The sequence below is a fragment of the Panicum virgatum genome, chromosome 5K (assembly GCF_016808335.1).
Source record: "Panicum virgatum strain AP13 chromosome 5K, P.virgatum_v5, whole genome shotgun sequence".
Classification (NCBI taxonomy): Eukaryota; Viridiplantae; Streptophyta; class Magnoliopsida; order Poales; family Poaceae; genus Panicum; species Panicum virgatum.
Genome location: NC_053140.1, coordinates 38,487,356 through 38,509,623, shown reverse-complemented (window position 1 = coordinate 38,509,623; position 22,268 = coordinate 38,487,356). Strand labels below are relative to the sequence as shown.

General features: G+C 46.0%; 2 protein-coding genes and 1 long non-coding RNA gene across 4 annotated transcripts; all 3 read right to left on the bottom strand.

The window, feature by feature from the left end:
- Nucleotides 1-2,466: 2,466 nt before the first annotated feature.
- Nucleotides 2,467-3,922, bottom strand: LOC120707346 (classical arabinogalactan protein 5-like). Of its 2 annotated transcripts, none has more exons than XM_039992224.1 (2): nt 3,606-3,922; nt 2,467-3,415 (listed from the first exon to the last, which is right to left on the bottom strand). In XM_039992224.1, the coding sequence occupies exon 2, from the start codon at nt 3,108-3,110 to the stop codon at nt 2,649-2,651; it is 462 nt and encodes a 153-aa protein (XP_039848158.1). In that variant the 5' UTR covers nt 3,111-3,415; nt 3,606-3,922; the 3' UTR covers nt 2,467-2,648. The 2 variants fall into 2 exon arrangements, with proteins under 2 accessions (XP_039848158.1, XP_039848159.1); XM_039992225.1 differs by having other exon boundaries at nt 3,611-3,922.
- A 1,324-nt stretch (nt 3,923-5,246) lies between these two features.
- On the bottom strand, nt 5,247-7,268 carry LOC120707344 (chaperone protein DnaJ-like). The gene is made up of 5 exons (XM_039992223.1): nt 6,661-7,268; nt 6,462-6,567; nt 6,231-6,310; nt 6,050-6,106; nt 5,247-5,921 (listed from the first exon to the last, which is right to left on the bottom strand). Exons 1-5 carry the CDS (start codon nt 6,787-6,789, stop codon nt 5,706-5,708), a joined length of 588 nt encoding a protein of 195 aa, XP_039848157.1. The 5' UTR covers nt 6,790-7,268; the 3' UTR covers nt 5,247-5,705.
- Nucleotides 7,269-18,212: 10,944 nt separating this feature from the next.
- On the bottom strand, nt 18,213-21,075 carry LOC120707343. The gene is made up of 2 exons (XR_005688960.1): nt 18,632-21,075; nt 18,213-18,458 (listed from the first exon to the last, which is right to left on the bottom strand). It is a non-coding gene; the product is annotated as an uncharacterized LOC120707343 (long non-coding RNA).
- Nucleotides 21,076-22,268: the final 1,193 nt, after the last annotated feature.

The window sequence follows — 22,268 nt, the reverse complement described above, 5'->3', positions numbered from 1 at the left end:
GGTATAATACACGCATATACATAAAATATGTCATACTAATTAAATTGTGTGCTCCTCCAACTAACATTGTTGGGTCGATTTTAATTTTGCGATATTGACTGCTAATGTAGATGTTTATACAAGAAGCCATAGCAACACTTTAACGAGTTAAGTCGAGTGAATAATATTTCAAAACATTCTCATCACCCTTCTATATAACATGATAATCTAGCAAAATAATTATTGAGCTAGAATTCTAGGATTCCATTCATTAACGTACATAAATAAATCTTCAGCCACGACACTTACCTCAATTAAGAACTCATATCCAAATTAAATTTGTGCGTCTAAGTTCAACTGTCGAAGCTAACACAGTACTCATTGCTTTTGGTGAATTATTGTTTCAGTCGTAGATTGTATGTACATCGATGCGATAGGAGGTGTTGATTTAGTTAATCTCGCAACCTGTTTTGGTCTCTCAAAATTCAAAAATTGAAAATGTTCATTAAGATTAATGCGTGTGTATATGTCAATGTGAGTGTGCGCCTATGTTCTGATTTTTTTTAATTTAAAGAAAAAGAGAGACAAAAAACGTCATGTGGCCTTACAAACTACTCCGAGGCGGTCTCATTGGCCTCGAGCTGGATGGAAAAGTATACACATGACTCCTCTGCAGTAGTGCATGAAACAACATGTTAGTGGCCCAACTGCACTCTAAAATTTGACCTACGGATCCTTCTGCCTGGAGACCTGTTTAGTTCTTAAAAAATTTTATACAGTACCCATCATATCGAATATTTGGATATATACATTAAGTATTAAATGTAGTTAAAAATAATTAATTACACAGTCTAACTGATTAGCACGATATGAATCTTTTAAATCTAATTAGTTCATAATTAAATAGTATTTATCAAGTAACAACGAAATATACTACAGTACCGAAACTAATAACTTTTCACCAACTAAACTGGTCATTCTGCCAATTGTCATAATCCATAACGGAGGCTCATATACAGATTGATTTAGGCGAGACCCGGCCGGTCCCTCTAGTCTGTACAGCAGATGAGAACGAGTACATCAGCGCAGAGACCTTCAACGGCCTGGCGATCTTGGCATTTTTTTTTTGAAAAGTATGGCATCTAATTTCAGAGCAAAAAACTTTTTCCACCTGTCCACACGGCGCACATGACGTGACGTGTAGCACAGACCTCGTCACTGGAACGAGCTACACGCGCGGACGCCGGCGCACCGCCCGGCCTCCCGCGGCCGCTGCAGCGGCGACCGCCTCACCTCCGACGTGCCCCGCCGCAGCAGGAGCGCCTCCGCCACGCAGATGTTGAGCATCACGCCCCTCCCGCCGCAGCCCGCGCCGCCGCGGCGGCGCCTCGACCCCGCCGGCGACTCCTCGCGGCGCGGCTTGGTCGGTGGCGACGACCACGCCGCCCACGCCGACGGCACCGCCGCGGACTCCTCCTCCTCCGCTCCCACTGGCACGCCCGCTCTCAAGATCCTCAGCGGCCGCGAGATTAGGGCGCCGACGACGCACGCGTCGACGACCCGGCGCAGCAGCCGCAGCGGCGACGGCCACCGCGTCTTGGCGCGCCGCAGCCGCCCGAACCCCCGCGCCGACGTCGAGGCAAAAAGGCCCGCCAGGCGGCCGAGCCTGACCCCTCGCCCGGCCGGCCGCCGCGACGCCGGGAGCCGCTGGTAGTAGCTCCGGCGGCCCATCCAGCAGGACCGGACGCCCCTGCACACCCGGGAACCGATCGACCCCTCCATGGTTGCTTGCTTTAGCAAGAGAATGGATGGTGTGGCATCTGGCGCTCGCCTGGATGCCCAGCCAGTTCTTGTCTTGGGGGCCAGTTTTGTAGTGTGGGTGTGTGACGTGCGTGTGGCGCATTTGACCGTCTAGAATATCACGTTGAACTAGCACTACTCTAGCAGACGGAATTCTCTCTGTGTGTGTGTGTGTGTGTGTGTGTGTGTGTGTGTGTGTGTGTGTGTGTGTGTGTGTGTGTGTGTGTGTGGAGTGCGCTCTGTGATCCTCGGTCTGCAAGTGACCAAGTGTGCAGTGCAGGGCTTGACCGGAGCCGGTTGCCGTTTGCCTGCCGGAGCAGGTGGGCAAGAACAAGAACAAGACCAAGGCCAGGCCCCCTAACCCTGACGGCACATTGACACTGTGCCAGCGTTGAGTTGACTTGATAGAAGGGGACAGAACCAGATGACCGGGTTTTCAATCAAGCGCCGCGGCAGAGTTGATTTCACCGTGGAGGATGAGAATCCCAGCGCCCGTTTGGGGCACAGCTGTTGCAGACTCAGTCACTGGTCAGTTTAGCACGGGTACGTGTTGGGCCCTGTGAGCTGTGACCCTCTGTCTGCTTCTTGCTCGTGCTAGAACCGTGTAGGGAGAGTGGACATGGAATTGGAAAGGAACCAGGATGCTCGCTGTCGCATAAATAAAATGTTCAGAGAAAAAAGGTATTGATGACCAAAAGTTTTTTTTATAACAATGACCAAAAGGTTGAACACGTTTACTGCACACGAGACAACACAACACCCGGGAGAGGATGTTTTATGGTTACTTGCCCGGTCAGGGAGGGATTCAGGGACACGAGTACACGTAGACACAATCGGTGTCGTACGACATGCCGATGACAAGAAGTAACTCAAGCAGCGCGCACGAGCAGCAGCAGCAGCAACGCCGCGGACGCGAGCGCGGCGGCGAGGAGCGGGCGGGCGCGCCGGGCCGCGCCGGACTTGGACGCGCGCCTGTCCTCCCGCGGGTACACCTCCCCCGCCGGCTGGCCGTACCCGCCCTGCCACGGGTACCCGTACGGCACCGGCGGGTCGTAGTAGTACCCGGTCGCCGGCGGGTAGTACGCGGGGAGCGCCGGCGGCGGCGGCGACGGCGTTGGAGGCGGCGGCGAGGGGACCGGCGGCGGCTGGTGGCGGGACGGCGCCTCTGGCGGGAGCGGGTGCGGGTCCAGGTCGCAGACGCACATGAAGCACTTGCAGTCCTCGTCGATCGGGATGCCCAGCGCCGCCGGGGACGACGACACGGCGACCAGGATCACCGTGATCTTGAGCGGCAGCATTCGGCTCCGGCCTCCTCCGCCTGGCATCCTCATGGTCCTCCCTTCGAAGAGGTCAGCGACTCAGCTGGCGGAATGGTCGAAGGACGGTGGCTCGGTGATCACGGCACCGTGAAATCCATGGCCGTATATAGCCGGGAAGCCGGAGTGCTGGTGCATCTGCATCGCCTAGTTTTTTACATTGCTGGTAGAACAACTGCTCGTTTCTGGGGGTTACCGGTGGCGTGCTCCGCTTCATCGACCCAACCAAATAAACTCTGAATTTGTGTTCACTTTGAGATGGTGCTTAGTTTAATCACTTCAGTTGACTCACTTTTTCCTCTCGATGGGTTACTGACCAACTGACAGAGATAGAGAGAGCTACTTCTATTAAAGCAGAGCATGAAGTCGTTGGCAGCGAAGATGAGTTCAAAAATAGTAATAGCAAGCATGTAAGTGATCGAGAGTAGCTTCTAAAAAACAAATGTCGAAAACACTTTTTTAAATAAAAACATGAAAAACTAGCTAGCTTCAAAATGTTTGACGGCTAACCTTACATGGAGTCGAAATGAACTACAGTAGGGGCAATACTGAATGTTCACTTCTTGTTCCTCCACGGCTCCAACCCGTCCTCCTGACTGTTCTTTTTGCCTCGCTCCTTCCTCTTCTTCCCCATGCGGATCCGTCCCAACTCCCAACTCATTTCTTTGGTCACGCCCTGGTGAAGACGGATGAGTCTCCCCTGCAGTAATTACTGCAGGGGACTCATCCCACTGACCTATGGTTCCCGGTGTAGTGAGGTCCGCATGCTAGTGGCACTGAGTCTCTCTGCAATACTGAAGAAGAACCAGTTCCGGTGAAGATCTGAGTTAAGAAAAGGAAACAATGGATCAAAGATTGTTTAAATCGTTGGCATTAGGGCATTATTTGGATTAGTATTAGTACTAACTGGCATCAAAGTAAGCCTCCGTGGTACTGACTGGTTTAACTACGGAAGTGATTCCAAGAAGTAGTATCCGTAAGAAAGAATATATATATATACTACGATTCAATAATATTGTACATTTATTCGAGTCTTGGCTGCAGGGTTTTAGGTAGGAAAAAAAATATTATTTTCACAGGCTTATGTACGCTTCTTTGATCAATCTGGTTATCCAGAAATAATGTAGTTTTTCATAATAATAAAAAACAAACTGCTCTCCAGATGCTTTTCAAGGCCACCAATCTCACCAGGACATGTGCGATTTTGCAAAAGGAAGAGGATAGAGACTTGATTGCATATGCATGCCGCGCTTTGGAGGTGACGGGGATGGACATCTTTGCGCGGAACGGGTGACAGTTTAGCAATAGATTTTGTGGCTTGTGATTTGCTTACTGTTTATCTCTTAAAATTTATAATAAGAACAAGATATATCTCTTTGATGTAGAGGCTGGGATATTTTCTTAATATTCCTTTATCTAAAAAAATACTACCATTCAATATACACATATACGATTCTTATCCTATCTTGCACATACTATCTCCGTTATTTTTAGGTTCGCTCGAAGATGTTAAAAATTACTGTATAAAGATTAAAAACATAAAAGTAATATGTAACTTTTTTATATTGAAAAACAATTATTTTTAAAGATATTATTGATAAAAAATAAAAATATTTAATTTTGACTAATTCTAAAAGTTACTATTTAATGAAAGATTTAGCCACTACAAATTGAACATTTTGATCAGTACCGGTATGCTCAACAAACCCATGCCATTTCAACGCCAAACAATCACGACGAAGCCACTTTTTAGACAATCTAATTGCATATATTTTTCATTTGACTGAATTTGTTCTTTAGGCTTCAAAAGTTTCAGGGCTCAGATTCCAGCGAGTCGAAACGGAGGAGTACTAGATTAGGGGCAAACAGGGCCTCAGAATACTTCCAAGTGTAGCATGCCAATCACTGATGGAGAGCAGAGCTCCAATACCCACACGTCGTCAAACCTTTCAAGGCCTTGTTTGGTGAAAACTTTTTGACATTTGGCCACTAATTAGAGATACAAAACAATTTTTATAATTATGGTACTGTAGCATATGCATGATTAGAGACGGTTACTATAGCATCACTATAGCCAATCATAGTGAAACTTGGCTCATTAAATTCGTCTAAAAAAATTACACTCATTCGTGAAAAAATTTCACAAATAAATTTCATTTAGTACTCCATACATATATTCATTTTTTTTGAAAAAAATTTCAGAGTTGTAACCAAACATGGCCCAAATTGCCTCACCAAGCACACGTAATACAAGCTATCACAAAGGCAACATCAGGTGCTCGCCATATGTACAGCGTTGATGCTTGCTAGGCTAGGAGACGGCTACATTGACAGACCACAAACACAAAAAGAAAAATCCTTTTTATTAGCTGCTCAGTGAGTGGCGCCAGATTCTGTTCTATCCCTTTTTGTCCTAGCTAGAATCATTTCCACCTTCCCCAAAATGAGTTGGTCGAGCGGACGACGACGACGCCCCTCATTGGCCTCTCTGCACCGTCCATTTCAAGAGCTGCTGCCATGGACATTCCCTCCCCATGGCGCTGAATGTGCACGGGTGCAGAAGCTGCTGCTCTTCTGCGGATCTCTGAACCTGGCTCTGGAGCGCGGCCGTCACCGGGAGAACGCCGTCCGGCTGAAGCACGCCGAGCCGCCGACCCCCTGGGGATGCAAGCGCGCGGAGGCGCCGGTCGACTCCGCGGCGCCCGGCTCGCCGAAGGGCGGCGCGGTGCCGGCGAAGAAGCCGCTGGGCTCCGGCTGGGGGGCGGCGAAGTCCTGGATCATCACGTCCAGCATGGATTGGAGCTCGCCCAGGCTGTACACGGGCTCCTGCACGACCGGGAAGAAGAACAAGAAACGATCCGTCAGTTGTCGATCGATGCTGCACTAGATTAGGGCAGCTTTGCCCATGAATGTGAGGTGGCAATGGCATGAACTGATGAACACGAGGTGGTTACCTCTCTGCCGACGGTGGCCATGAGCGAGATCATCTCCTGGAGGAAGTCGTGGAATCCCTGGAAGTACAGAAAGCACATGGTTAAATCCTCGTCCTGCGGTGCAGCAGCAGCAGGGGAGCCTGAAAAATCGAGCAATTCGCGGCGAAGAGCCATGGATGGGGATTGAGTGGGTCGTGCTCACCTCCACGTCCTCCTGGTCGTCGTCGAGCGGGTCGTACATCCCGGCGTCGTAGAGCGCCCTCCTCTTCTCGTCCGACAGCACTGCACGCGCGCGATCGACACGGGCAAAGCGGAGTTCGTGTCAGCAATCCAAATGCTCATCGGCAGGCACCCGAGGCGGCGGAATGGCAGAGCAAGACAGGGGATCGGACAGGGAGAGATTTTTTGGACTCTGAATTCTGGAATGGCTCACCTTGGTAGGCCTCGTGTATCTGCTGGAACCTGGTCTTGGCCTCCTCCGCGCGCGCCGGGTCCGCCGCCGCCGCGCGGCCGCGGGCGATCTTGTCCGGGTGCCACCTCTGCAGAAACCAAGCGCGTCATGCTCTGTTCCCTGTCCTCCCGGGGGGGCGAACCAAAACCGAAGCGAGAGGAGCAAGTGGTTAGTTACTCACCATGGCCAGGCGGTGGTAGGCGGCGCGTATCTCGGCGGCGGAGGCGCCCGGGCGGACGCCGAGCACGGCGTAGTACGACGACGACCGCGCCGGGGGCTGCATCCTCCTCCCCTGCGCCCCGCTGCTCATCGCCGGCTCGCTCCGGGCGCCGGCACGAACCTGGCTGCTTATCCTCCCCAAATCACACGACTCTGGGCGCTTTGGCCTTCCTCCTCCTCGGCGCTTCGACCTCTTTCCTTCCTCCTTCCCGTCGTGTCCTCACGGGCTGCTGCTAGAGCATCTGCTGTACGGCAGGTACCCGGGATGGTGGCGGAGCTGACGGCGATGGCGACGAGCGAGGGAAAGCGGCGGGGGCGGACAGGCTGTATATATAACGAGGGCCGGTGGCACGGGAAAATATCTCGGGGCGAGGGTGAGATTGATGGGAGCCAGCGGGTTGGGAGAAAGGAGGAGAGGATAGACGAAGCCTTGCGAAGCGCGGGAAGACAAGGGAAGAGATGGGGAGGGCTAGCTGTTGGAATGAAAAATATCTGGAATCCTGAACGTTCTGGAGAGGCCGGAAAAGCCCGGTCCGTCTCCCTCTCTTTTCCGCGGGCGGGCCGAGATATTTTGGGCGGTCCAGGGTTGGTTGTGTGGCTCCTGCGCCCGCCGGCCTGTGGGCTCGCCTGCTTGGGCTCGCCCGGCCTTGGGGTTGGAATCTTCATTCAGATAGTCCATCCATCCAGTCCACCATGTGAGGCCCTGTTTAGTTTTCAAAAAAAATTCCTACAGTATTCGTCTTATCAAATTTTTCGACACATGCATGGAGCATTAAATGCAGTTGAAAAAATAACTAATTACACAGTCTAACTGATTAGCACGAGATGAATTTTTTAAGCCTAATTAATCCATGATTGGACATTATTTGTCAAGTAACAACAGAATGTGCTACAGTATCAAAATCCAAACTTTTTCACAAACTAAACACAGCCTGAATCTATCCATTCTATCTATTATTTTATTTAGGATATTATTATTCTACAGTTTCTACACTATTATGTATCTCTAGGATGACTCTGTTGCTGTAAGTTTGGATGCTTTTCACGGCACGCAAAGCCGATTCCCCCGTTGCGCAGTTGGAATTGGCATTCTCGGCCATGTTTTGTTACAAGTCACATCACAATTTCACAAAAAGACGAATATTCGCATGGAGTATTAAATGAAGTCTATTTGCAAAAAAAATTCAGGGATGAGTGTAACTTTTCGAGACGAATCTAATGACTCAAGTTCCGTCTTGATTAGCTACAGTGATGCTACAGTGGCCGCGCTCAATTATTCACTAATTGTACGGTCAAAGGTCTCATTAGTTAGAATAACTGCTACGGTACCATAGTTGTGAAAATAATTTTGTAATTAGATTTTATTTAATACTCTTAATTGGTGATCAAAGTACCAAAAAGTTTTTTTTTCACCTGTAAACCAAACACGGCCCTCGATCGGCGTTCGCGTCGTGGCTTACGCACGCGCAGCTGCAGCGCTGCTCCAATCCTACATGACAGTCTAGACGAGGGCAGTTTCTTCGGAACAGAAACGACGAGGGCCGGAACGGCCGCGCCATCCATGCTCGCGTTCCAGGCCGGTCTGGCCGCGGACAGCCGCCGGTGGCTAGCGCGCAGTCATGGGGGCGCGCGGCCGTTCCCGTTACAACCGCGTCGACGCGTGTCGGGCGCGCGCGGGCGGATCCCCCGCCCGGCTGCCACGACGCCACCCCTGCCGTTTCCGAGATGGGGGATCGACGGCGGCGCACCGGCCGGGCCGGAAGACCACTTTTGGCGAATCGTCTGGGCGCTTCTCCGCTGCGAGCGGAGCACGTCCGCCGTCCGGTGAGGTAGTACACGGGTGCGCGTACGCGGCCGCCAGGTGAAAATATCAGGGAGGCCGGCCGGAGGCGGAATCTCTCGCGGGTCGGCACGTGTGGGGGGCGGCCGTTAAAAGTCAGCCAGGGAGCATCGGCATCTGTTCCAGAGAAATTTCACGAATCGGAACTCGTTTTCTCCTCTGCTCTTGGATCTCGGCCAGGCATTGCATGTACAGCTACTGGAAGTAGAAGAAGGCTAGGGTATGGCACGTGCGCATAAGATGCCAAAAGAAGAAAAAAAAATCTACTGCACGTTTATGATAATGGCTGTGTTCAGTTCCCACAAAATTTCCAAACTTTCCATCACATCTCCATCACATCGAAACATTAAATATAGCAAATGACCCATGCATGGAGTACTAAATGTAGATAAATAAAAAACTAATTGCATAGTTTTGATGTACGTTGCGAGACGAATCTTTTGAGTCTAGTTAGATCATAATAGGACAATATTTACCACAAACAAACGAAAAGTGCTACAGTGTGCTACTATGTATTTTTCAGCGCTACAGTGTATTTTTAGCGCTACAGTGCTTTTTGAGGGAATAGCTTTGTAGAGTTCTCTACACAAAGTTCTAGCTTGCGCGGAGCACACGACAGTATCGATGTCTTATTTTGTGTATGAATGATTGGGTTAAATTATATTATACGATAAGACTGTTGACGATCAAAATTGGCACTAGACAGTACCGACCGGTGTGACCGGTGCGCCCGAGCGGTCTGACCAGTCTGGCACTATAGTTGGTTCGGCAAAGGCCGACCGGTCTGACCGGTCTTAGAGGAGTCCGAGTACAACTAGGAATTTTCATAAATTTAGATCTTGTAATAGTATTTCTTTCGGGATAAGTCCGCCCACTCCATAAATATAAAGGGTCACGGCCGGTTGAGGCATCGATCAAATAATACAACTTTTATTTTTTTATCTTTTTTTTGTCCTAACTTTTTCAATCTACTACTTGATGTTCCTACTTTGTTTCTACGTCGATTGATGGCGTTCTAGGTGGCTTGCCGACCCTAGAACAACCCTGTGTGCGCCTGCCTCGACGTGTCCTTCTCGGGCGACGTTCGTTGGTTTCGCCGCCGGTCTGCCTGGCGACAACCGGTCTGACCGGTATACCAGACCGGTCTGAGTTTCGGCGCTGCGTCGTGCCATCGCTCGCTGCGCGTTCGAGCGCTTTTGTGTTGGCCTTAGTTCTATCCCAATATACTTTTTGGAGACTCCGCTCGGAATCAGAAAAATAAATCGGCTGCCATGGCCGTTATTCCTAAACCTGGCGAAATTGATGCTTTCAACATCAAGATGCCGACTGTTCAGCAACTTCCGGCCGAGCATCAGAAGGTTCTTGATGACATCCAAAAGAAGATCAGAGAAGAGAAAAAGATCCAGAGAATAGAAGAGGAAGCCATGAAGCAATACATCTCACATGTCGCGACCCCCGTTTACACAGGAGCCACATGTGGTACAATTCTAGTCCCAAGAGGCTGGTACTCAGCATCGCAACTCAGCATCGTGATGTCCCACGCCACTGGCAAGTCGGGTGCGGACGCGATGACTACGGGTAGACTTCTCTGGCGATCTGTAAACGCAGGCAAGAGTGAGTACAAAAGTACTCAGCAAGTCCAACCCCGCCCTACGGAGGGGGGGGGATAAAAGTTCATGCATAATGGATAATGGAGTACAAGAAATTGACTAAGGTTTATTTTGCGAAAAGCAGATTTTTATCCATGCAAGGTTAAGTTTGTAAAGGCATTTTAGCAAAAAAGTAATATGATCATATTTATGACTATATATAAAAAGAAGTGAGTCCAAATTTTAATACTACCGGACACTCCGTCCGCAGTAGCCCACGACACTCTTGCCGGACATTTCCAAAATCAGACTCAAATCCCATTTTATCAAAAAGATTTTAAAAGCTCTAAAACCGGCTGTCTAGTTCAAGAGCTCTTGACCGTGAGCACGGCTATTCGAATAGTTTTACACTCCTGCAGAAGTTGTACACTTTACCCATACGACATGTTTAGCTTTGATGTCAGCGCGTAACTAGCGCGCATATACACAATTCCTTAGATCTGTCGGCAAACTAATATGACAAAGCCGTTACATCAGCCGGACCCAAAATATTCTACATGACAGACTTTAGGAGCGCCTCGCCTCCATAGATCTGACCGGGTTAACTACCCCAACACCGACGAGCTCCTCAAGCGCTCGGTCGGTAGCATCTTCTCGGACCGACTGACTTAATAAGCTAAGGCCAGTGCCCATTTAGCCGTATGGTTGCACTGTAATACTTGACTAAAATCCTGCCAATTATCGGTTCTTAATCGAGACAAGGCGGACAACTACAAGACCGAACCACACAGGCTCGAGTCAAATCTCCAGTAGTCCCACACATGGACCCTATTCCGCCCCATCTCTGGGTAATCACCATCATCATCATCATCATGTTCATTATACTTTATAAATTTAACTCACATCTTTTAAAACAACCATCCCATTTTTTCTCATTTGTAAATAATTGCAATTGATAAATAACAATGAGTAATATTGCATAAATAAATCCTAAGCATGCTAGTATTATTTATCAAGACATTCATCTAAACAGAGCTAATCATGTTTAGTGATAAATCTTAGATTGTCAAGAAATAATCACGATTTAAATAATAGCAAGGTATGGCATTTCAATTGGGTATTTAACTACAACAAGCAGTAAAATATTTCAAGGTTTCATATACCAATTGAATGCAGTTTTAAATAGTCTTTTACGGGTTGTGTTTAAAAACTGGGATAAATATGATCAAAAGGGAAAAGGTTGGACTTGCCTTCGCTTAACAAACCGATAGATCAACTCGCGGTACGCGTTTCGCTTTCCGGCTCGCGGTACTAGTCCTCGTGCTCGCGGTGCGTACTCCGGGCTTCTGCTTGCGCTACGAACTTCCTATCTCGCGGCACCGGACTCCAAGCTTCTTTTTGTCGTCGTTCGCGATCTCTCGGCGACTACTACGCGGCACAAATCAAACAAACAAAGCATCCATAAATATAAACCGAACTCCAAAAACTATAAAATTAACAAAGATAGTTAAAACTTGATTTTAGATAACTTTAGGAAGAAGAATCGGGCCAAGCTCGTCAGGATGAGAAAGCGATGAGCAATGGCGAAAAAGATAGTGCAAGTGAGCTCGGGTTGGAAAGATAGCCGGGTTGGTCGGAAATAAGTTGGGAGTGATGGAGGAGCTACGCGAATGCGCCTTTTATAGACCAAGAGGAGGCAGTGGCCGACAGCGGCGTGACGGGGTACTGGTGCAAGAACAGAGACAACGCTATAGCGAGGAGCAGCGTTGTCGACACACATGCAACGAGACAGCAAAGCCGGCGGGGCGGCAAAGCATCATGGTGCCACAGTGCGGAGCGGCGCCGAAAGCTGCCAGACAGAGATGTGCGGTCTCATTGTGAGGCCAGAGTGTCGCAACGTGCGTGAGTGCGGTTTGCACGTGTTGCTCGTTCAGCGAAAGGGAGCGGCACCACGAGGGGCACCCTGAGCAGGATGTCGGCACGCGGCGGCAAGTCGTCAACATTTCATCTGGCGAACGGCTCGACGTCGGTTACACCGAATGAAAGCGTGCCATGTGCAAAGTGCTAACCACATCAGCCAACAAACAGAAGTAAAGCCACTATTTGATAGAGCACGATTTTAGATGATTTGTGGAAAAAGAAATCGTGGAATCGGAGTTCATATGTGTGAGATATTGAGTTTGGAAGATTAGCTGTTAATAAATTCCGAAAATAAAATTGATTTGGATTAGATGCTTAGTCTGATGCTTTGCACGTGATGGGAGGCTTTGATTATCAGTGTACTGGACTAAAAAGAAAACAGAGCACGACAACACAGAGAGAGAGATAGAGGAGTGTATTTCGGCTTTTTTTTTTGTAAAGGAAAACGGCCACTTTGCATCCATGATTACAGCTCTTGCTTGCTTTCTGGTGGGAGAAAACACAGAGAAGAAGAAAGGGTTGAGCTGCTGCGAGAACAAACAGGAACTAGAGTTCGGTGAGACTCGAGAGATGCGGTGACGGGTGAGTCATAGCTCTGGCAAGGACAAAGTGTTGAGACAGCAAAGCCGCTCGCAAAGAACAGATATCTTGAGACCGCGGTGGTCTACGGTGAGCACACAGCCTGTGCCCGCTAAGGGCTGGCCGCGACGCGCACGCGACGCCGTGGTGTCGGCGCGCGGCCGCCACGCATACCGAAACCGTGGCGAGGCTACGGCAAGACAAAGGCGCTAGGCAAGGGTAAAGGCTCGGCCTTTGGGCATAGGAGCGGCAAGCGCGTGCACGGGCACTCGGCATCGCCGAGGCCGTATCACGGCCGCGACGCTCGCGGTGCTCTGGCGTAGCCGGGCCGCGGGCAGGACGGCAAGGTTTTGGCCTGAGTTTTACTAGGGAACACGATGTGGCGAGTTAAGCTAGCACCTTTCAGCGGTTTGGCCAGGCATGGCGAGCTCGTCGGGAGGACGTTGGAGTTAAGCTAACACGTGCTGGGGGTGCTTGGTCTGCAGCACGCGCACACGTGCTGGTGTAGCCAAAGGTCAAGGAGGCAAGCTATCTCATGTTCAAAGCATGGCACAATTTGGTCTCAAGATAGCATCCTCCCCAAGAACACGGGACGGAGGTCCTAGGCTCTACGGAGGGGTCATCGGTGGCCGTAGCTCACGTCGGCAGCACTAGAACGTTGAGAGCGGGATTGGCTAGGTCGTTGGCGAGGTCGGGGCTACGGCTCGCGGTACTGCTCGTTGTGCCGTCGGCAACTCGACGTTGGCGTCCGTGTCGGCATCGTCCTCTTCGCGCTCGTGGCCGCCGTCTTCGTCGTTTGTGGCAGCGCAGCTCTCGAGCTGATGGCCTGGTCGAGCAAGGAGGAGCAGAGGGAAACGGGCGCACCGTGGGTCGACGGTGTAGGCGTGGCCGGCGTGGTGTGGACTCGCGGATCGACGTTGACTTGGCTGGGCATCTCGTGAAACATGTTGTAGGCGAGGCGGCCGCTTGGGCCCTCCACAGCGTGGTAGTGGTGCCTGAAAAATATGTGGACCCCATAACTTGAATGAGAACCGAAGCTTGGAGGGCTGTAGCGTGTGAAATTTCTGGCACCGAAGCTATCTATAGTATTGCGGGGCCTACCTAAAATAAAATACACGGCGCACTCATTATTATCCTATCTATTCTGGCCACGGAAGAGGGTACATCGGCAACATCCATGAGTAAATCTATCGTTGTTTAATATTTGGCACCGGAGCCTGTTGTTGCCTCGCATCCAGTTTTTGTAGCACCACTTGAAGTTAGCATTGCTTGCTGCAGCGTGCAAAGTGAAGCTTAAATTCTCTCTCTTCTCTACAAGCATCACTCTAGCAACACCTTGTGGAGGTAGCTTGTTTGGATTCGGAGCAGAAAGATCAGGAAGGAGGTGACGTGGGGGAAAAAGAAATGGAGGTGGCATTAAAGAGGAGCTCAGGCTTGCTGTGTGTGCGTGAGCGTGCACCGACGGAGAGAGAAAGAGAGAGTTAAGGCCCCGTTTGGCAGGGCTTTGGTCCGGCTCTGGCTCCTCAGATGGAGCGGCTTTTCTGGTGGAGTTGGAGCCGTTTTAGAAAATGTTTGGCAAAACAGCTCCACTTGTTAGATTGATATGTAAGCCGCGTGAAGCCACGATTTCATGGCTTCACCTTGCCTGTGTAAGCCGCCGACGGCTTCAGAACCGGCTTCACGTGTGAAGCCGGTTCTGAAACAAACGTTTAGGAGGGCTTCACGTGAAGCCGCTCGTGAAGCCCTCCCAAGAGCCATGCCAAACGGGGCCTAAATGTGTGCTGCGCTCTGCTGCTGCCTAAGCTGTGACATTTAGTCCACTAACGGAGAGAGGATGGTGAGAGAGACTAGAGAGATAAAAAGAAAAAAAGATAGTGATTTGATGATGGTTGTTTGAAAGAAATTAGATAACTTAAACTTGTGAGGGATTTTTCATGCAAAGGAAGATGAGCTCAACAATATTTAAATTATATTTTTTGAAATTAAATTTTAAATTCAAACAATTTTTTATTTGTGTGAGATTTTGGGCTGTTACATCACACTTCTCCATCAACGTCAAGAGAAGGTCACAACGGATGCCGTCTTCGATGCTTCACAATTTGAGGTAAAATTTGATGAGGATAAACCGTCTGCTCTTGATTCAGAAATAACTAATATGATAGATAGTGTTGTTGCTTCTCATGTAAATAATAAGTTGGAATTTATTGATCAAAATATGCATGATATGTTTGATGATCGTTTTAGGCGAATTGAAATACATCTTGGTATGAAGTCTGTCGGTAATAATGCGTCTACATCTAATACCGATAAGATAATGTGTGGTTCGGCAATTCCAACTAATAATACTATTGTGACTAATTCGGCTAATCAGCATAGCCGAATTAATTATAATGCATCACCTAATGCTAATGTGCCATATGGGGCAGCAAGTTCGTTGCGACATTCGCCGAACTTTGCTCAATCTAGTAGTACACCGATCACTAATCGGCCTAATGCCGATGATGTTGGATCATGTAGTATTAAGGAAGAGGTGATTAAATTATTTCGACAAACTTTTGGTATAGAACCTAAACTCAAATGCCGATCTTATCAAATACCATATACTGAGAATTACGATTATGTTGCATATCCTCAAGGGTTTAAAATTCCTGAATTTGTTAAATTCACTGATGATGATAGTAGAACTACATTGGAGCATATATGCCAATTTATTATACAATGTGGTGAAGCTAGCACTAATGATATTTACAAATTGAGGTTATTTTCTTTATCTCTATCGGGTGCTGCATTTACTTGGTTTATTTCGTTGCCACCTAATTCAGTTTTCACTTTTGCTTATTTAGAGCAGAAATTCCATGATTATTTCTTTACTGGTGAAACTGAATTGAAATTGTCACATCTTACATCGATTAAGCAAAAGATACATGAAGGTGTTTCTGAGTATATTAGAAGATTTAGAGATTCTAGAAACTGATGCTATAGTTTAACAATTTCTGATAGAGATTTAGCTGATCTAGCTTTTGCTGGTTTACTTGATTTTCATAAAGAAAAGCTAAAGGGATAAGAATATCTAGATGTTAGTAAAGTCTTACAAAAAGCTCTGGCTAATGAAAGCTGAGCTAAAGAGGCTAGATATTCACAAAAGTCTAATGAAAAGACTAATCGTCCCGTTTATGTGCTTGGATGCGATTCCAATTGTTCGTACGATGAAGATAAAGATGTTTATGCTGCTGAGTTTGTTTGACCCTCCAATGATAAACCTTGCATTTGTGGTTCTCTTAAACCGGTTCGCAAAGATCGGCAAGAAAGATTTACTTTTGATGTATCTAAATGCAAAAAAAATATTTGATGAGTTATATAAAAATTGGATACATCAACATGTCACATACTATACCGCCGCTTGAAGAATTAAAACGGCGAGCTTATTGCAAATTTCATAATACGTTCTCTCATGCTACTAATGATTATAACGTACTTCGGAGACAAATTCAATCGGCTGTTAATGAAGGCCGAATAGTTATTCCACAAATGAAAGTGGATCAGAATCCTTTTCCTGTACATACACATATGCTTGAATTGAATAATACCAAAGTGTTAATTCGGCCAAATCAAGCTGAATCGGCAAAAGGAAAAAATATAATTGTTTGTGAAGAGAGATCTGAGCTTTCGAAATCTCACCAGGAAGCTCCAGCAAAGAAGATACCTGAAGATTCATTGAAGAATTCAATAATCGGGGGCAGAAGCAAAAAAAAAGAGCCAAGTCTGCAAAGACCGGTCTGGAAACCAGTCTGACCGGTCACTCTGGGAATTCTGAAAAAATTCCAGAAACAAAAAAGAAGAAAAAGCCGAGTTTTAAAGAACTCTTGGCCAAATATGATAAGAAAGAAGTCATTCAGAAGCAGAGGGGACGGCCAGATAAAGTTAAGGATACAAAGTCATCATCGAAGTCTCAAGAGCAATCGAGTTCGAGCCAAAGTAATTCATTTAATGAACCGATTGCTCCATGGTATTGCTGGTATCCTTATTATATGCCTTTGAATTATAGTAGGATTTACATGCAGTCGTATTATATTTATTATCCTCCTATATATCCAAGTTTTGCTTCATAAAGATCGATTAGCGATAATCTGGTCGAAAATGACATTGATTGCAGCAAAGAGTGTGGGAATGGCATAAAATAAGATTCAAAATATGTACAGCCGAGGTGGTGTCCCTCAGGCTTGTCTCACACCCCAAAGAGGAGGCTGCAACGGATGCGCAAGAAGGAGTCCATGGAACAGCAAGCGGAGGTTATACCAGCAAGGTCGGCGACCATGAAGCAGATATGGAGGCCTAATCAAGTTATTTCGTCATCAGCTTGAGGCCCTGTTTGGGAGTGCGACTGTGATAAGCGCGAGCGGGATAAGCGCAACGCGGCTCGCAGCCGCCCGCTTCTGCGATTTCTGGCCGTGCAGTTCAAATCTCGCGTTATGGCTTCGCAGGCGGCCGGAACAAGCGCGTAAGAAGCAAAGCGTTTGGCGGGATTTTTTTGTGTTTTTGGCGGATAAGTGCCGCAGACGCGGTCCCAAACACGCCCTGAAGAAAAGCAAGATACGACCGATAAATTGTTATCGACCTTAGCACAAAAAATGACCGATGTATTCATCGTCCTTAGACAATTTTGGTCCAGAAGAGTGTTCTTTGGCACGCAAGCTTTGCCAAAAAAAGGGCGGCATATGTTGACGACCAAAATTGGCATTAGACAGTACCGACCGGTGCGCCCAAGCAGTCTGACTGGTCTGGCGCTGTAGTTGGTCCGGCAAAGACCGACCGGTCTGACCAGTCTTAGAGGAGTCCGAGTAGAACTAGGAATTTTTTTAATAGGATTTCTTACGGGATAAGTCCACCCATCCTATAAATATAAAGGGTCACGGCCGATTGAGGCATCCAATCGATCAAATAATAGAACTTTTATCTTTTATCTTTTCTTTTTGCCCTAGCTTTTCCAATTTACTACTTGTTGTTCCTCCTTCATCTCTACGTCGATTGAGGGCGTTCTAGGCGGCCTGCCGACTCTAGAACAACCCTGCGTGCGCCTACCCCGGCGGGTCCTTCCCGGGTGACGTTCGTTGCTTTCGCCGCCGGTCTGCCCGGCAACAACCGGTCTGATCGGTATACCCGATCGGTCTGAGCATCGGCGCTGCGTCGTGCCGTCGCTAGCTGCGCGTTCGAGTGTTTTTGTGTGTTGGACTGTTGGCCCTAGTTCTGCGCCAACAGAGGCCCGAGCCCGATGAACGTTAATCAACAAATAATTTCTGCAATTTTATGGCTCCATGTCATCATCCATACTTCGCCGTGCGTTTGGAGCCTGTTTGATTTGGTAACACGACGCCATCACGTTGGGGGCGTAAAGCGTCCACGGTCGGATCCAAACCGGTCTTGTCCCCCTTCATGTCATGTCATGGTGTTAGGCACACTCTTAAACCGTTTACTCCTATGTTTTACTAGGAATATTGGCGCGCAAACGCCACGCCCTCAGGGAAGGTGTGTATAGCTTGCACAGTAGGTAAACTGCTATGATCAATGGACAAATCTAATTTGTATCACTGAAAATAAATGTGGTAGTTCTTTGTTTATATAAAGCAGGTGTGTTTACAGTTTCATCAAATTTAATAGATGGCTAATGTAACAGGAAAAATACTACAAATGATCATTTTCCCGTACATTCGTACATAAATATTTTGATTTGAAGCATGAAAAAAGATACATATGACAAACTATCTCGAAGCAGAGACTTTAAGAGACTTTATGCCTTCGATTAGCAACCAACACAACATGTAGAGAGAAAAAATCCTGCAGTAAATGTGAGGTTTTCATGACATATCCTAATTATGAATTATAACACTTCGTAGTAACAACAAAATCAATTAAACTAACTGCAAATACATTCTGGAAAATATATCACAGTCTAAAAAATGATAGTCTCATTTAAATTTGTCCAAGTGATACAGCGGATCATGAATTACCTTTGATGAACCAGCAGCAATGCACATGTAAACTTGTAAAGTTGTAATATACACTCTAATGGAACTGAATCAAATAAGCAAGGATCAAACTATTGTTAGATAAACTTTACTGTATATGCTAATGTCAAACCTCCAACATCAAATTAAACAATGGAGATAAACCTGTTTCAGCAATGGAAAATTCGCCCCTATGTTTTCTGTATTTTGGAACGATAGGGTGCTTCAATCATATAGCAACACAGTGGCAACACCAACTTGTAATGAAAAAACTCAAGATCAAGCAAAAGGAATATGTATATACCTTCCTGACGCAATTTTGCAACCCAACTCTTTTGAACTATAGGAAAGTATCTGATATTTGAGTGGTGCAGGGGAGAAAATGATTGGTAATATTTGTAATGCAGGTTCCTATTTGCCACCGACAATCATATTCAAAGGTCTAAGGCAGAAGTGCAGGAGGAAGCCATTGGAAATAAAATCAGTTGTCAATAGGCCATAAGCACTTCATCTCTTAAAATTATAATGACGACATTACCAAGAACATAAAAATAATGATAATTATGGTGCTGGCATAATGTGACAATTATGGTGCTGGCATCATGATCTCTATCTTGGAGCATTTCAGTTGAATCTATTATGATCAGTAAATATAGCACCTCTCATATGAATAGGCATTGAAGATATGACCACGTCTTTGCAAGCACTCAAGCCCAGGCTGAGACAAATAAGAGGAAGTAAATGCTTATTTATCTTCAAGATAATATTCCAAAAAAATATAATTTGCCAAAAGAAAAAAATTACAACTCTCACGTGACTAAAGCAAGATATGGTGGATCCTAAACTCTGAATGTTATCATGTTGATAGGCCAGTTGAGCCAAAAGCAGTTACATCAAGATCAAAACTGGTCATATCTGGTATCTCACAAAACTGCATGGACTTGAGATATGCACATCACATTTACTCTTTATGACAGCCAAATGTATAAAAAAGAGTAGAATCAGCAATGCAATTTGATAAAACATAAGGTACAGATATGCATCTTAATAGATACAGGAAGGTGCATGAGATGTTTAAGAGCTATAGATTTATAATAATAACTTTATATATTCTTAAAAAGCTACCGTCGGTAATATAACTACTCAAAAATAATGGACAAATATCATTCAGATAGCAGGAAGGGAAAGTAAACATAAAGTGTCAAAATGAAAATATAAATGTATATACAGAGAGAACTAACCTTGAATTTTTGAAAGAAGTTGTACAATCAAAAATAAGTTCCTGCATAGGAAAGAAAGAAAAACAAAATGGACTCCAACATTTAAATCTAGCTGGCAATCTGTGACAAATCTAAATTATGTTACCGCACCGGCTAAATTTTACGGCAAATATGAAAAGGAAGCAGCTTTCAGTTCTATACATCTCCTTGCCTTGTACATGCACATTGATGTATGCTAAGTTAAACTTGCAAGTTTGTATGAGATTCACAATCTTTAATTATTAAATGCTAATATGCAATATCATATTGGCTTAACATGAAACAATAATTAGAACACCTCAATGGTCAATCTGTGAGGAATTTTGGCCTTACCAAACTACAGAAACCCAGCAAGGTCGCATTCTTTAGAATGCCGACCTTTCCAATGACATCAAACTGAACTTTTTAAAATCGAAATAGAATTCAGTCATGTGTTTAATTTGACAATGTCCAGGAACATAGCCTTAGCAAATAATCCACTTCTGCAGGCCCTAACATGCCCACATGCACTGAACAACATGTAAGAAACAAAACATATCTCAGGAAGAAACAGAGCTATAGTGGTGCTCCCCCAATTGTTCTTAAAAGAAACTGATATATGCTGAAAAGCAACCAAGATGGCAATATTTAGGCATATTTTCAGGCTTCAATTAGAAGGCACACATATATTTATATTTTGTAACATGGTTGTGAATATAAATGATCAGAATATGCCATGCTTAAAACGATGCAGAAACAGGAAAAAATCTCATGATTTCATTTGATTTATGTAACAAAATCAATCTTAAATTTTCAATTTACATGGTGTTTCATCAAAATTTAGCTACATCGTTCTTCATCATAAATTTTGGATGGGAGGACCGATGAAGTTTATGAACAGAGAAATGGTAGTCATTAGTTTTTTTTGAAATCACAGGATGCACAGGTAGCCAATATATGACTAACACGATAATACAAATCGGTCAAAGGAAATATGAAGTATATGTAAAGTTTAAAGCAATAATCAAGCAATCAATTTAAATACACCTAGCTAAATGTGATGGAACCCGGGAGCTTAGAGAGAGAGAGAGAGAGGGAGGAGGGATAAAATAATCATATGAGCCCAGCAAATGGGGATGGCGTTGGAGCTCCATTGATCTAGCCATCCAGGCATCAAAGATCAGATGGGATCCTGGATCAGAGAGAGAGAGAGAGAGAGACCTGAGGGGAAAAGCCACCGGCAAGACAACCACGCAGCGGCGTGCTTGGACAGGGACGACGCCAACCTCGGGGCAGGGGCACCATCTCTGATCCGACTCCGAGCAGTCCCTCCACGAGGGTGTAAGCATCTAGGCCCTCAAGGTATGTTTCGGTGATTAATGACAACCATTATTGTGACTAATGAGTTTGTGCAGCTTAATAGATCATTATTGCTCATTTGGTCATATGACAAAAGAGGCCCCTCAATTTCGTTATCCAAAAAGGCGATCTCGGTATTCAATTTATATATATGTCAAGACTAAGGATCTTTCTAGTCCTAAGTGTCATAAGGTTGAGAAGGACACTTAGGTTAGTATATGTTTTATAGTTTTGTAGTGATCGCACTATTAAGAGGGGTTAAGGCTAAGTAACTTGAGCATGGACATGGTCATTTAAAAATGGATGCACACTAACGTCACTCAGGTTTCTAGAAGTTCAAATAAGTGGTTCTCAACTTATATCTCAAGAATATTTGGATTTCATTCAAGACTCAAATCAGAAAAGGCAAAATCAGAAAAAGTCTTTAACACCGGTTTAACCGACGCTCTCAATTTTCTATACGTCGGTTAAACGAAGTTAGCAGAGTCTGGACAAGTCAATACACCGGTTAAACCGACGTGTTTGAATTTAACGTCGGTGCATTAGTCCAGAGTTGGTTTTTCCAGGGTATTTCAAGTTCTATACACCGGTTAAACCGACGATGTTTGAAATGGGACGTCGGTGCAATTGACCAGTGAGATGGTTTTTCCAAGGATTTCAGAAGTTGTACTCACCGGTTAAACCGACGATAGGTTTGAGTTAACATCGGTGTAGTTGTCCAGAGACTTGGTTTTTCAGTTGATCAGTGGACAACTACACTCACCGGTTAAACCGATGATACGTCGGTTAATCTGCCCAAGTTGTAACGGCTAGTTTTCAGAAGGGGCAATTTACATTCATCGGTTAAACCGACGATGACTATTGGAGGTACGTCGGATTAACCGGCGCTACACAGTTTTCTGGCAGCTTTTCTCCAACGGCTCTATTTGTGTGAGCTGCCTATATATACCCCTCCAATGGGTCATTTTGCTACTCTTGACACCAGGCAACATCCAAACACTCATACTATAGTCAAGAGCTACCTTGAGCTTCATCTTTCATAT